The sequence below is a fragment of the Homarus americanus genome, unplaced genomic scaffold (genome assembly GCF_018991925.1).
Source record: "Homarus americanus isolate GMGI-L3 unplaced genomic scaffold, GMGI_Hamer_2.0 scaffold22069, whole genome shotgun sequence".
Lineage (NCBI taxonomy): Eukaryota > Metazoa > Arthropoda > Malacostraca > Decapoda > Nephropidae > Homarus > Homarus americanus.
In genome coordinates this window covers 587,417-603,541 of record NW_024736328.1, presented here as the reverse complement: position 1 = coordinate 603,541, position 16,125 = coordinate 587,417, and the positions used below count along the sequence as shown (strand labels likewise).

The 16,125-nt window shown below is 42.0% G+C and overlaps 1 protein-coding gene across 4 annotated transcripts in view; it reads right to left on the bottom strand.

Annotated features, from left to right (window-relative positions):
* The window catches only part of LOC121872153 (Down syndrome cell adhesion molecule-like protein Dscam2), an 87,303-nt gene extending 71,735 nt beyond the window's left edge, over positions 1-15,568 (bottom strand). For all 4 annotated transcript variants that reach the window (XM_042374829.1, XM_042374831.1, XM_042374830.1 and 1 more), the window contains exons 1-2: positions 13,961-15,568; positions 11,910-12,457 (exon numbers count right to left, since the gene is read on the bottom strand). In XM_042374829.1, coding sequence (XP_042230763.1) covers positions 11,910-12,457; positions 13,961-15,525 — 2,113 coding nt within the window. In that variant the 5' untranslated portion in view covers positions 15,526-15,568. The remainder of the gene's footprint in view (positions 1-11,909; positions 12,458-13,960) is intronic.
* Positions 15,569-16,125: the final 557 nt, after the last annotated feature.

Below are 16,125 nucleotides of genomic sequence, written 5' to 3'. Positions count from 1 at the left end.
TAGAACATGGGGGTGAATTGGAGGACATGTGTGTGTGTGTGTGTGTGTGTGTGTGTGTGTGTGTGTGTGTGTGTGTGTGTGTGTGTGTGTGTGTGTGTGTGTGTGTGTGTGTGTGTGTGTGTGTGTGTGTGTGTGTGTGTGTGTGTGTGTGTGTGTGTGTGTGTGTGTGTGTGTGTGTGTGTGTGTTTTAGATAAGAAAGACTACATTCACAGTTCATTTAAGGAGAAAAGAATGGAGTAGTCTCAGTGTTTTTTAGGAGGTAAAAGACTCGTGGTTAAGGAGGGAAGGGTCAAGGTTGAGTGGAAAGACTTAAAAGGGTGAAGAAAGTGTTATAAAGTTCAGATGTTGAGGACAGGAAACAAGAACACAACAACCCATCCTTGAGTTGCCGATAACCACACAATAACTGCAGTGGCTTATCCAGGTTAAAGCTTAAAGTTAATAAAAAAGGTCAAGGTTAAAGCCTAAAGGTTATCAAAAAGGTTAAAATTAAAGCCTAAAGGTTATCAAAAAGGTCAAAGTTAAAGCCTAAAGGTTATCAAAAAGGTCAAAGTTAAAGCCTAAAGGTTAAAGATCGAGGATAAGGTTACACTTCTTAACAACGGGACTACCTGGCATGAATTACCACTTGTCTTATTTATCCTAATATTACTACCCACCTGAGTCTCACCCATGCATATAATTCTCTTTTAGATTATAATACTGTTGGGAAAAATATACGATGGGAGTTGCTGGTATTTTTTTTTTCCATATCTAATAATAAAATACCGGGGACATCACTATATAACTGGACGGAAATTATTATTTTTTGTCACTGGAATTACGTATAATGGAGGGAAGAGTGACAGGGGGGGGAGGGGGGAGATAGATAAGGGAGGGAGAGATGTGAGAGAGATGTGCAGGGAGAGAATGAGGGAGAGAGATAAGGAGAGAGATAAGAGAGGAAGAGAGACCGTGGGGGGGGAGGAGGAACGACTTTATATCCTGCTGTCATTAAGTTTATTACTCTGTCTCTCCTTCACTTCCATCTCTTCCTCTTCCCCTCCTCCTCTCCTTCACCCTCCCCCACCCCACTCACCCTAAACGAAGCCACTCAATTTAAGAAACGTCAATAAGTTGTTAAGGTGAAACTGAAGACTTGGATGAATGTGGACTGTTATCTTGGGCGGCCAGACTGATTGTGTAAACCTGATATTTGACTCATTATGGGTTGAGAAGATCAGGTTTGCATTGATATTCTCCTGGGGCTGAGAGAGGTGTGCTGGGAGAGAGGGAGGGAAGTTGTGTGGGAGAGTGAGGGAGGGAAGTTGTGTGGGGGAGGGAGGGAGTGAGGTGGTGTGGAAGAGAGGGTGATGTGGAAGAGTAGAAGGAGAGGGATGGGGTGTAAAGGAGAGAGAAGATGGAGTATTAGGTCATAGGAAGTAGGGTGTGGGTTCTGATTTAATAAGACGTGTTGTTTACTTTATCTCGTGTGTGTGTGTGTGTGTGTGTGTGTGTGTGTGAGTGACTTATATTACTTAATGAAATACAAATACCATATGATTTTCCTCTAACCTTACAAGACTTTTCCCTCTGTGACTTCAAGTAAACATAATCAAGAATAAACGAAGACTTTCACTCCTACACTCTCCTTTATTCACTCCTGTGTACTACGTTGTTCCCTTCCACCACCACAGCCCCAAGACACTCATCCGGCTGATCCTTGTCACCACACACACACACACACACACACACACACACACACACACACACACCATCGTTCTGAACATCATCAATGATACGTAAATGTTGTATGTTTACTCCATGTTTCTTTTTTCCTTTTTGTGCAGAATTTATACCGACAGTTTATGTTCAATGACCCGCAGCCCACACCCCCCCCCTCCTCCATTTCCCTTTATCTTATATGTAAAACAAATTCATTTAATTTTTTTTATTTTAAGTTTTTCGCTGATGTGTTTTCATTTTTTTTAATTATTCTTATTATTACGTACATTAATGTTTTATTTGGATATATTAAACACACACACACACACACACACACACACACACACACACACACACACACACACACACACACACACACACACACACACACACACACTGCCTCGTGAATAAGGGGAAGCCAACAAGAGAATTTCTATTACCAGAAGAACAAAAGACTTGGGTATTTTTTTTTCTCGTGTGGAATTATATAATGAAAACATTGACACGAAGTTCCCATTGTCATCCAGGGCTTGGGCTTCTGCTTAACCATAGTGAGACAAAAGGCTGGAGAAAGACCGTCAATAGTTTGTTGAAGTGCTCGAAAATCTCTGCGAATATATATTTCTTGTGTGTTTACTTTTTATGAGAAGCGAGGCCACAAATATATGCCTTTTGTAGCTGTAAAAAGAATCTTAAGTAATCCTTGTATTACTGTAGAAATGTCTTAAGTTATTAATGGAAGAATACCGTAAAAAGCCTGGGATATTTATTGATTGAAAGAAGACCGCAAAATTGTTTTCTTTGTAGTCCTAGAAAGAAGCCACAGACATTTACTTCAATAATGAATAAATGAACTCAGGAAGCCTCTCGACCTCGTAGTTCCCGACGCGAGCGACATCATGGTGTAGGTTTGTGTATAAAAAATCATAATTATATGAACACTTTCATTAAAATGGCTTCTGCTGTACAATATGTCGGGTTTGTCGGGGATTATAACACGTAAAGATTATTTTAAGTGTCTTTTATAGATTATTATACAGCGTTAATATGTGAATAAAAGTGTAAGATCACTTTTTTGACGTCCCTTTGTTTACACTATGTTACGTTCATCAGGGATTATAACGATAAAATATGACTTGTGTTATTTTGATATTTATGTGATTTCTAGCTCCATTATCGCAGGTTCTAAGTAATGATAATGTAGTCATATATGTATTATTTTCTTTAATTACTTCACAGGGGTTCATTAATGTGTGAATATTGCGCAGGGAAAAGTTTTAAGCCTTCACAGAATGAGACAATGTACTGTAGGTGGCGCTGTTCTCTGTTGTCTTTCATTTCCGTAACTGTAAACTTTGGTACCCATTATACAGCTGGGTCGACTAGGGTCGCCTCCCCTCTACTTTTTAATTATTCCTGGAAAGCAATATGGCGAATTTATGTGATTATGAATATAAGAACAATTTTTAAGTAGTTTCTGTGGAACATTGTAGCGGGTTTTCCAGATATCATAAATATAAAGAATATTTTTAATTGTTTGCAGTGTCCATTACGGAAGGGCCCTCAGGGTGCATGTGTGTAAAATACCTTTGTTTTATGTCCTTGTTGGGGGGATATTATGGTAGGGTCTTTGAGGGATTATATATGTAAGGTATATTTTAGTGAGATAAGAACGTGTTTTTGTCTCTCATTAGTAGATACTTATGAACTTGAAAGACAAAGTGAGGGAAGGAAGAGCGGAAGGGAGGGAGGGTGGGCGAGGAGGGGAGAGAGTGGAATAGGATGTTGGAAAGTAGCGAAGAGGAAGGAAGATGAGGGAAATTGAAAGTAAAGAGAGTTGCTGGAAGGGAAAGGGAGGGAGGATGAGTGGAGGGGAGAAATGGAGAGGTAGGAGTGGGCGAGGAAGGGGGAAAGGAGAGGTGAGACTGTGTGACTGAGCGGGGAGGGGTGAAAGAAGTAAGAATGGGGGCAGGGAGAAGGGGGGAATAGAGAAGCAAGAGTGATGGGGAGAGGAGAAGAACAAGGAAACTCCCCCCTCCTGTTCCACGTCTCATATCACCAGCTACCGCCCAACACTCTACAATGTAAACACGTGTTGGGATCACTGTCACTTCAGTTACAACACAACCCTCGTAGTAACTCCTCTACAACCTCCATCCCAGTGATTACTACACCCCTTCCCGTCTGTTTATCACGTCCCATGCTTGTCCATTCGTGTGTGTGTGTACGTCAGTCAAGATGTCGTCGACGTTAGGGCCGCATCCGTTCGTCAGTGTGCCCGGCTATCAAGGGGATTAGTGTGTGTGTTTGTTTACCAGGTCCAGGGCTGCCACACCTGCCCGGGGCCACTAATTATTAATGACCATATGGGTGCACGTGAAGGATAGAGGAGAGGCCACGGGGGGCAGGGGGCAGTGAGAGATAGGGATGAGTGGGGGGAGGCTGTAAGTAGGGAGTGGGGGGGAGACAATAAAAAGTGATTTGGGGACATATTAAACAGCAGGATTTGTAAGATGTACTATGGGGAGAATGTGTGGGTGTTGGCTGGGGGGGTGGGGCGGCGTCCTACTGAGACTACATCACTACAAGACCTTAAAACTGACGACATGTGTATAGGACAAATCATATTCAGAGAACATACGGAACTGACGAGTATAACTGAGAACAATAGCGAAGAGGGAGACAAAAGGAGGGAGAGAGGGAGGGGAGAACACGTAAATAGAATGGAGGGAGAGAGAGAGTGAGAGAGGGAGGGAAGGAGGGACGCAGACAGGCATAAAGAGATTGAGAATGACACGGAAATAGGAAGCGAGGAGAGACTATAATAGAGAAGAAAACCGGATAATGATGAGGGGGAGGAGAGGAAGAATAAGAAGGAGGAGGAGGAGGAGGAAGGAAGAGGAGGAAGAGGAGGAGGAGGAGGAGGAGGAGGAGGAGGAGGAGGAGATCAAACAGCTTGGTCGAGGACTCCCCCCCCCCCTTACTAATGGTCTCATTATATACATTTAATTACAGATAACTAATTAACAATATTTTCAACACTCATCATTAGTCACCATTACCATCACGACTATCCATCACCACTACTATCACCATCACTCGTGTAACTTCAAGCACTCACTCTCTATATCAAGATCACCACTACTGCCATTACAACTAATAATTATTATCACCACTTTCATATCTATCACCACAACTATATATTATATCATTACTATCATCACTATTATCAGTCATCACCACTATCAATCACCACTGGTATAACTGGAACCAACATTATCACCACTATCACCAATCATAAAATGGGAAAAATTATTACTCAAACTGTAGATAAAGGTAACAGGATAAAGTAAAAATACATATTAACGATGGAAGTAAAAAATAAAACAAAATAACATAGAAAATGGAGTAAAGCGAGAGAAAATATCATAAAAAACGATAAATGGGTCAAAGTTAAAGAAAACGGGAAGAAGCAACCTCGGTTAATCGCCTCATTTTCTTGCTCTGATAAATTGGCACCTCTCTGTTTTGTGGTTTTCTTCAACTAGTTTGCCAGAGCTCCGTTCTGCCTCTTTCACCTTATTGGTCTAACGAGCTGGTTCTTTCTCACTCGCTCTATTTCACAACAACTCTCGCTGTTTCTCATGCGTGTCAAACAGTTTTACTTCCTTCTTCTTTATGTGTTCTCTCTCTCTTTCTCTGTCTCTGTCTCTCTCACTTTCTTTTTTATCTTCTCTCTCTCTCTCTCTCTCTCTCTCTCTCTCCTTTCTATTTCCTTTTTATTCTCTCTTTTTTATATTCTTTCTTTCTTAATGGGTCTCTCTCTCTCTCTCTCTCTCTCTCTCTGTGCGTAGGTGAGTGGGAAGTAGAAGAGAAAGGGGAAAACTCTCACTTGGATAAAAACAAGACAGGAACATCAGTTGCACACCAAAGGTCAGGTGAAAATTGTGAGCTTCGCATGGAACTCGGAAAAAAAGATGCCTAGCACACCAGTAACATGCAACATAGTGGGAGTCACGGGATAAAAGAGTAAAACGAGAGTATTCACCCTTAAATCCTAAGGCTATTATATTGTTGAGGGTCACGAGGTCAGAGGTCGGAGGTCAATGTCAGATGTCGAAGTGAGAGATCGAGGTCAAAGGTCAAGGTCACCGCTTTGATCAAGACACCAGACTGATTGGCGTAACCACGTCGTTACCTATTGTACTCTGACTTAGACTGAGAGAAAATAACAGACAGACAGCTAGACAGACAGACAGACAGACAGACAGACAGAAAGACAGACGGGCTGATTGAAATATAGATAAATGATTGACAGACAGACAGATAGAGTGATAAGCTTAGACATATCGAGACATAGTCACAGATATACTTACTCATGTATAGCTAGATAGACATACAGACATATACCCAGAGTGACAGAAGGACTCGTTATTGTGGACTGTGAGGCAGAGAGACTATTCAATATTCAGATGACGCCGATAAGTATGTTCACGTTCATTATGTACGAACAGGAGGGATGGGCAACAACGATAACAGGAGATAGAGAGAGAAAGTGTGAATACAAGATGATGATGAGAGAGATGAAGAAGGAATGATTGTGAAGTGAGAAACAAAATGAAGGAAGGTATGCAAAGAAACAGGGAGATAAGAGAATAAAGGTTGATGAGAGAGAGAGAGAGAGAGAGAGTCCAAACCACAATAACTCTTGAAAGATAAAGACGTAACAAACTGACTGTCGAACTCACCTGAGATGTCATTATGATTCATGTTACTACCTACCTGGTGTATGTGGAATATACCTGAATGTTACTATTTCTTGGAGATATCTTGTGGACAATTCTTCTCTCTCTCTCTCTCTCTCTCTCTCTCTCTCTCTCTCTCTCTCTCTCTCTCTCTCTCTCTCTCTCTCTCTCTCTCTCTCTCTCTCTCTCATAGGGGAGTGGGGGAGTAGAGAGGTGTAGGGAAGAGAGGGAGGAAGGAAGGGGGGGTTGGAGGGGAAGAGAGAGAAAGGGGGGTGGGGGAGTAAGGAAGGGAAGGGATGATGGAGGAGAGGTGGGGAATGGAAGAGGGAGGAAGAGGATGGTTAAAGACAGGAAAATAGTTGTTAGGGGAGATAGGAAGGAAAAAGGGACGGTAAGATGATGAGGGGAGACAGGAAGGGCTTGAATTAGGGACAGAAGAGGGGAAGGAGTGGAAGGGGGTGGGGGGAGGAGAAGGGGGAAGATGGGATGGGAGGGGGGTAGAAAGTAGAGGAGAGGGAAGAGGAAGGGAAAGAAGAGGATGGGAAAATAAAAGTATGGTGGAAAGGAAGGAGAGGAAGGGAAGGATGGGAAGGAGAGAAGTAAAGAAGGGAGAGAAAGAGAGCGAATGGGAGAGAGAGAGAGAGGGAGAAGTAACAGAATAAAACAAGAGCTGAAAGAAGAGAAATAAATAGAAGAAATGAAGAGAGAGACAGAGAGAGACAGATGGGGGTTCCTTTTAAAAGTAATTCTCTCTCTCTCTCCTTTGTACCTCATTCACTAGTCTTCTCAACAACGAGGCTCTTTAAACACTCTTCCAGCTGACTGTGTCTTTTGTTACGAGGCCGTGTACCTCTGTTGTTGTTGTTGATAATTCTCTCTCTCTCTCTCTCTCTCTCTCTCTCTCTCTCTCTCTCTCTCTCTCTCTCTCTCTCTCTCTCTCTCTCTGTTTCCTACTCTTACCTCAGCTTGTTTTTCTCTTCGTCTCCTCCTCTTCATCCTCTTCTTCCGACTCTCACCTCCCTCTCAATCACTCACTCTCATCTGTCACCCCTTCCTTCCCTCTCTTCCTCTCCCTCTCAATCTCACCCTTTTAGCCTCTCCTTCTAACTCTCACCTTCCTCTCACACTCTCCTCCTGGGTGTCTCCTCTTCCTACCCCCTCTCACCCCCTCTCTAACCCTCTCCCTCCCTCTCTCACCCCCTCCCTCCCTCACCCCGACAGTTGAGGACGGGTGTAGTGAAGTATAAAGTGTGTTGGTGTGGGCGCCACCTCCCCGGGCTGTGGTGTGACACATGATCTAATTTTACAAAGTGCTCACACAACTCTGCCTCGGGACGCGACGCCCTTCGTTCCTCCTTCCTCCTCCTCGTCCTCCTCCCCCTCCCCCTCCTCTCCTTCTACCTCCTCCTGTTGACCAGAGAAGGAAGGAAGGAAGGAAGGAAGGAAGGAAGGACGAGGAAGAATTATAGTTGTCTGTTCATCCCGCCTTCTAGATACCCTCCATCAACTTCCCTCGACCTCTTCCATCTGCCTGTAACTTTTCCCAAACTTCCCTCTCACATCCCCCAATCACACACCATCATATATATAAATATTACACACACACACACAGACTGACAGACAGATAAATAAATAGAAATATCCCTTCTATAATCTTCTACTCTAAACACTAGACATAAAGCCAGCGTCAGATTAACGACAGCTAACAACACCAATTACTAGATGTACAAGTTATCAGTGACGCTTAACGAGGGTGACATAACCACGTGTTGTAATTTACTTTCATGGATATTTATTGTTTTACACTGAGTATAGATTAGATACTAAATTAAGAGTTTACATCTGTGTGTGGGGGTGGGGAGGGGGGGTTGAAACTGATGATAAAACTTGTATAACTGTGTTTTATTCTTGACAATCTTTTGACTTTGTAATCTGGTAAGTGGGAGAGGGAAGCAGGAGTCCGGATTGGTGTTAGTGTGAAATTAATGTTGACAAGTTACGAGCATTACAACCACCATCACCTTCCACAACAACAAGAATCACTGTCACTTTCACCACCAACACCAGCGACTACCACCACCTCAGCCATCAACACTGACCCCCCTCCCCTTCCCGGAGGTGTTGCAGAACTATCAGTATCAACTAGGTGTTCCTCCACCTCCCATTATGGCGTTATTATTAAACAGGTGAACCCAGAGCCTGAGAACACCACACCTGGACTACGACTCTCAGAGGTTCCTACGTTAAAAAAAAAATCCTCCTAACTGGAAATGTGAGGACCTCAGTAAATGGTTCAATTAAGCTACGACTCAAAAATGGATTCTTAAACGTTCTTATATTAATTTTTCCCCCGCCGCTGGTGACGTGAGGCTGCATTTATAGAGTTGGATTAAATTACGACTCCATGATGGATTCTCAATGGATCACCTGTTAATTTTTCCTGTCCCAAAGAAGATATGAGGTTGGATCCAGTTAACACAGTGATGGATTCTTCGTGGTTATTATGGTATATTACTTTTCACTCACTAATGTATTTGAATGGTTCAGTTTATATTACAACACGAAGATTACGATCATAATGGCGTCGACTTGGGAACTAACTACAAACAGTTCTAATGGCGAAACGATCAGTGTTTCCATAGTAAGAAAATTGAAATAACTTAAAGCCTCTTAGACAAAAATAGACTCATTAAAATCTTCTTTTGGTTTATTATTGAAGGAGTTAATACATAAACTAAATTAGACGCCGCGTTTATGATATTTAGCTCGAGTTAAATAAGTGACACACACACACACACACACACACACACACACACACACACACACACACACACTCACACACAGACACACACACACCAACCTCGTTCTTGGAAACATCCTCCCTACCACACCCACCACCCCTACCACACCCCTACCACACCTATCTCTACCACACCCCTACCACATCTCACGCACCCCTACACATCTACCACCACCTCACCACCACCCCACTAAAACACCCCTACACCACACCTACCACACCCCCACACCCTACCACATCTCTACCACACACCACACCTCTACCACACCCCTACCCACACCCCTCATCCCCACCCCCCCACCTAAACACCCCTACCACACCTCCTACCACAGACCCCTACCACACCCCTACCACACCCCTACCACACACGGAAGTAATCAGTTCAGAGTGCTCAGAAAGTAATATATCTTAGACTCCGACATTTCTTATCAGGAAAAAAATGCCCGATTCATTTAAGTATACTCTATGTATTTTTTCATGTGTATAGGTTGAGGTATGTCTGTATGGATGTTTGTTTATGGAAGTAATCAGTTCAGAGTGCTCAGAAAGTAATATATCTTAGACTCCGACATTTCTTATCAGGAAAAAAATGCCCGATTCATTTAAGTATACTCTATGTATTTTTTCATGTGTATAGGTTGAGGTATGTCTGTATGGATGTTTGTTTATGTATATTGTAAGTTTATATATATGTTTGTTCATTTATTTATGTGTTATTCGTATTATTATTGTTATAAAACTTTTCAGTCTAGCGTAGTATGATGAGATTCAGTCAGGATACTATGACCTTGGCTTGTGTGTGTGTGTGTGTGTGTGGAGTAAACCCTAAGTCTAGATTAGCAAAGGTTCCAACACTGTATATTCCTGATAACTAAAGATTACAAGAACACACTTACCTGGTCTCCTTACCTGATCTCCTTACCTGGTCTCCTTACCTGATCTCCTTACCTGGTCTCCTTACCTGGACGTCTTACCTCAGTTGATGGCTAAATAATACATACAATTATAGTGTATTAAACTACAACTAGATACATTAATTAATTAGGTTTTTTTTTTATATTGAGTTACTAGAAAAATTCGCCATATTACAGACTTTGAGAATGATGACAGACAGACAGGCAGACAGACAGATGGTTACTGAGTCGTGGTCAAATTTCTGTCTGCTGAAGGGTAATAAAAATTGTGTTGGGATATTCCGAGGTGGCAACGATCTGGTGTGTGGGGGGGCAGCAGCGAGGCTTTTGGTGTGTCCTATGGTTTTCGGTTTGTCTGTGTTTGTTTGTGTGACTGTCTGTTTAGTTCCCGGTCTGTTTGTCTTTCTATCTGTCTGTCTCTTTAAATTAGTCTGTATTTTTTCTGTCTGTCTGTGTCTGTCTGTCTGTCTCTTTCTGTCGTTTTACTTATCTTTCTACCTGTTTTTTTTTTCAATTTATTTACCATTTACTTCTTATTTACATTTACATCCTATATATACATCATATATAAACCAGCGTCACATATATCTCTCATGACTATTAATATAAACCTATAGTTGTGTCTTTATCTCTTGTTTGACCCCTTCGTCTTTTAAACCATTTGAAAATATTTAATTCTTTTTTGGGATTCATTTTTTTTCTTTTCATTTTTTTCATTTCATTTTTTTCATTTCATTTTTTTCCTTTCATTTTTTTTTTACCGCCATAATCGGTTTATAGACACCGGCGCACCTAAGCCACAGTTACCTCCATATTTTTTTTAAGTAGTGAATACCATAAATAAAAGAGAGAGAGGGAGAGAGAGAGGGTATTGACTTCTCTTTTAAAGGCGTTTGATAAAAAAAAAAATAAAGGTTTTGTTTGGTTTTGTCTATAGAATATTTTAGATTATTCTATTTTTGTTGTTGGTTTTTTTATTTATTTTTAATCTGAATTTTATCCAGTGTTTTTTTTATTGTTTTTATTTAACTTCCTCGTGTTTGTTTTTAGTTCAGTTCTCCATCATCAAAACATAACACATAGTGAGAATTGGGTTAGTATAGCATAGGGGAACACATATGACGATTTTGTCCCTGTACAAATTTTAGTAATAGTTCATTAAACAATATAGTCCTTGTATATTGATGTATTTGTACCATATTTTTTACATTGTATCATTGGAAGCTACGTGACTGTGCTGAGTGGGCTGAGTGGGCTTAGTGGGCTGAGTGGGTTTAGTTGGCTTAGTAGAGCGGTCTGAGTTATATATACCTCTTAATACTCTTAAGATTTTTTCGCTCCAGTATATATTGTTTTGCTGCCTCTAGGGATATGGCTCGTCACTACTAGTTAGTTTTATTAATATCAATTTTGTTAACAGACTAGATTAAAATTTATTTATAGGACTAAAAGATTTTGATGATATTTGTTAATCTATTTCGTATTTCGTATTTATTTTTATTCTAGGAGATAATTCTTCAGGATGATGACGATGATGATAATAATGACAATAATAATAATAATAACTACCATTTGAGAACAATAGTTTGTACCTTTGAGTACTACGGACTCTTGCTTTAGTTCTTTAAGGACAATGGTTTAACTCTCTACAGATTGTGGTTTCCTGATTAAATGAGTTCCTGGACGATTTATGACACACACACACATACACACAGACACACACACCGAGGCTCGTGATACTTTACCTTGCATGTCGTCTACAGCAGCAGTAGTCTCAGCACGTCTTGAGGACTCTCGCACCACGGCCTGAGCACCAGTCTTGTGGGGCGTGCCTGGGCCTCCTGATGGCGTGGGCAAGCGGAGTGATGGCGTGAACTGGCGTGGCGGAGGGGTGGGAAGGCGTGGTGACAGTGTATCGGTGCATGGTGATGGAGTAGGTAGGCGTGGTAATGTTGTCGTGGGTGTTGAAGTGGTGATGGGGGCTTGAGGGGACGACGTGGTGGGTGAGATCGACGAGGGGCGTTGGAGTGGGTGTGTTGAGGAAGGGTCATTGGAGGAGGAGGAGGAGGAAGAGAAGGAGGAGGAAGCTGGGGGAGGAGGAGGTTCAAGTGAGAGGGAGAGCGGTAAAGAGGAGGACAGATGCCTGGAGGATGGGAAGGAGAAGGTGGAAGAGGAGACGGGTGAGGGGAAGTTGAGGGAGGTTACAGGGGAGAGGTATAGTGAGGGAAGAGAGGGGAGGTGTTGGCCAGATCTCCTCGTCCTCACCACCAACTTGTTCCTTTCGACGCCTCGGCTGCAGGAGTAGGAACTTTAGTAAACAACTGTAATAACACGACAGTTATAACAGATTTGAAGTTATTAATAACTGTAAAGATTCCTGGAAACTAGTTATAAAACATTAAATTAGTTATTGAAACCTTTCTGGAAGCTGAAAAAGCTACTTAGTTATTGAGGCCTCCTGGAAACTGGAACAAATATGAGTTCTTTAGTACAAGAAAATCTCCTGAAAACTGGAACTAATTTAAAGTTCTCTAGAGCTTAAAACTCTCCTGGACACTGGGACAAATATGTGGCATTTGGTACTATAAATCATGGAAACTGGAAGTTGAAACAAGTATCATCTTCCCTGGAACTCGAGATCTGGAAAGCAAACAAAACACTTTCAAATCTTATATCACTGAAATAGACTGTAAACACTACAGAGACATCTTGTAATTGGTGTTCGATATATTTCACTTCCTGGGAAACCCGGTGTTGCCCAGGTTTGTTTAAGAGGAGAAGCATATAGCCTCTGTTCGTGACTATACTATCATCTATACTACATCCACTACACTATCACTTCAAGGTGGGGTTCGGCCTTCTGAGGATGACATTCACAATTTTGACGTTTTTTTTAATGAGGTTCACACACACACAACCACCTCCTCCCTCCTCCAACACACAACCACCTCTTCCCTCCTCCAACACACAACCACTTCATTCCTCCCCTCCAACACTCATTCACCTCCTACCTTCCCAACACACAAAACCACCCCCACTGCCCCCCTCCCCGCCCCTCCCCCCCACACACAAACCCCCCCCTCAACACATCTTCCCTTGCTATCTGGTCGCCTTGCCAACACCTTAATGACGTCATTAGCGGCCACGCACAGGTGCTCGCTCGGGAAACTTTTATCACCAGTATTATGTGAGACGCTGATATTTTCCTACACGTCGAACCTCCTCTAGAACATCCTGGGGAAAAAATAAATCTAAAGGTTGGTAAATAAAACGAATATTTACCAACAAGTCTACGGATTTGGCTCACCCACATTCAACCACAATAAGAATAAATTATCAACACCAAAATAGCCAATGAGAATGTAATGAAAAAAATCCGTCGTGAAGCTGAATACCTGAAGAGATTGAGGTCATTAATCAAATTATTTCTTAAGGTATTGATCCTTAAGATACCTGGTGAAGTTGTGGTGACCTAACGCCTTATTGATGACCCGTTAAGGTGATGATAATGTGCTTATACTGATGTGATAGGTGATGATAATGTGCTTATAGTGATGTGATAGGTGGTGTGATGTGCTTATAGTGGTATTATAGCTGATGGTGTGATGTGTTTATAGTGTGTAATTACGACATATATACACTGATGACATGATTTTGTACATATAATGAAGACACACAGTAATGATGTAATGTATAATGAAATGATGACATGCTCTCTCTCTCTCTCTCTCTCTCTCTCTCTATCTCTCTCTCTCTCTCTCTCTCAAAATAAAAACGTCTCAATTCTGTAACTCACCTCAAAACTCGATGGTGTAGGCGGTCCATTTGCCAGGTGTCGTCTCTGGCCAGCTGGTCCCCTAATCCAGGTTCCGCGTGATCTTGGCGTCCTGTAGGTGAAGGTGACCTGAGCCAGCTAGTGTTCTCCAAACTTGTTATGGGATGTATCATGGTCCTGTTTATATCCTGTGATCTATCATGCTGAGATCGTGTTGCTTTATTCTCATCATTATCATCTCTTTCTTGTTTTCCCTCTTCTTCTTGTTTGGTGTTTTCTATGCTTTCTCCCCTTTTATCGTGTGTTTTGTGAGTGCCTGGTTCTTCATATTCTTGTTCTTGTATATTCTTTTTGCGATCTTTAATTTCTCTCTTATTTTCTCCTTCTTCTTTTTCTTCTTTTTTTTTCCTAACATCTTCATTATCATTATTTGTATCCTGTCTTATCTGTATTTCATCTCCATCTTTAGTGTTGCCTTCTTTTTCTTCTTCTTTTGTTTCTTTATCATGTTCTTTGTCTTCATCACTGTCTATTTCTCTTTCGCTTACACCTTCTTTGTCTTCTTCAACAAATTCTTTTTCCTCTTCAACTTTCTTATCATTATTATCTTCCTTGACACCTTCTTCATCATCCTCTCCTTCCTTGACGCCTTCTTCATCATCCTCTCCTTCCTTGACACCTTCTTCATCATCCTCTCCTTCTTTAACACCTTCTTCATCATCCTTTCCTTCCTTGACACCATCTTTATCATCCTCCTTCTGTTTCCCTTCAGTATCATTAGCTGGTATTTCCTCTTTTATCTCACTTCGTCTCAGAGTTGATGTCAAAGGCAGATCCGACACTAAAAATCGCTCCTTATAATGATTCCCCTTCCAGTTTTCTCCTCTCTTCCTCTCTTCTTTAATCTGTTTTTCAATCTCAATCCTTCTCTCGTCTTTGTCTTTCCTTTCTATATCCATTTTCCTTTCCTTTCTCTCTCTTCTACTGTTCTCTCTTGTCTTCTCTTCTCTCCCTTCTCTTCCTCCTCCTCCGTCGTCGTCTTCGTCACCGCCTGTTGCCTGAGGCCAGTTTCCACTTGGCTGACTCTTTAGGCTGTTGACTCCAGCCAGCAGCTTCTCTCCCTCGTCACTCTCCCTTTCTGCCTTCTCCTCCTCTTCACCAGTCTCCCTCTCTTTCTCCTTCTGTTCATCCTCTTCACTCATTCTCTCCACCATCTCCTCCTCCTCCTCCTCACTTCTCTCCCTCTTTTTCTCCATCTCGAACCTGAACCCAGTCTTCTTTAGTCCCCCTTGTAACTGTTGGAGCCTCCCAGAGTGTGGTGGTGACTGTAGCAGAGGTGACTGGTAGTGGTGGTTACCTGGGAGTGCATCGGAGACTGGATGGGGTGACTGGTGGAGTGTTGGAGATACAAGAGGTGGTGATTGTTGTCGTTCTCGAGATTGATGGAGTACTTTGGTGGAGTAGGTGTGTTGGAGGAGGGATGCTGGGGAGTATTGAAGTGGACGGTGGAGGGATGTGGGGGAGTAGATGTGGTGGAGGAAGACACTAGGAGGAGGGTATGTTGGAGAGTTCCTCGTCTCCACCATGGGACTCCCCTCCAACACCTGGACCGCTTCCACACCAACACTAGGACCTGTGAGAGAGAAACTTGGTATGTATTATCCAGTTATGAATGACACACACACACACACACACACACACACACACACACACACACACACACACACACACACACACACATAATGACACCTTGAACATCATAATTCATTTCCTCTGTTACCTGAGTTATTAAGAGAATATTTAGATTACTCTTTAGTTTTGACCCGGGATGTCTGTGTCTGTATGGTGGGGGTCTGAGGGTCAAAGATCAAAGTCATTGCTGTTAAGAATAAACCAACCAGGTGAACTAAGTCAGATAGGTTAACTAAAATAAATCAGGTACATAAATTAACTAATATCAGGTAGGGTCAAAACAAAGCTAAGCCATGGAGGAACAAAACCAGGTGATCAGAAAGGAGTGAGGAACCTGAACTAAGCTAAGCCAATCAGGTGAAATAAGCCAATCAGGAACAAAAGGATGAGTCGCCTTCATTAGCTCAGTGGTCCGGAAGATATTAAGTAAACCAGGTTAATCAGTTACGCTCCAACGGCCAATTAAAACCAATTTTGTCTCTTTGATCTGTGAG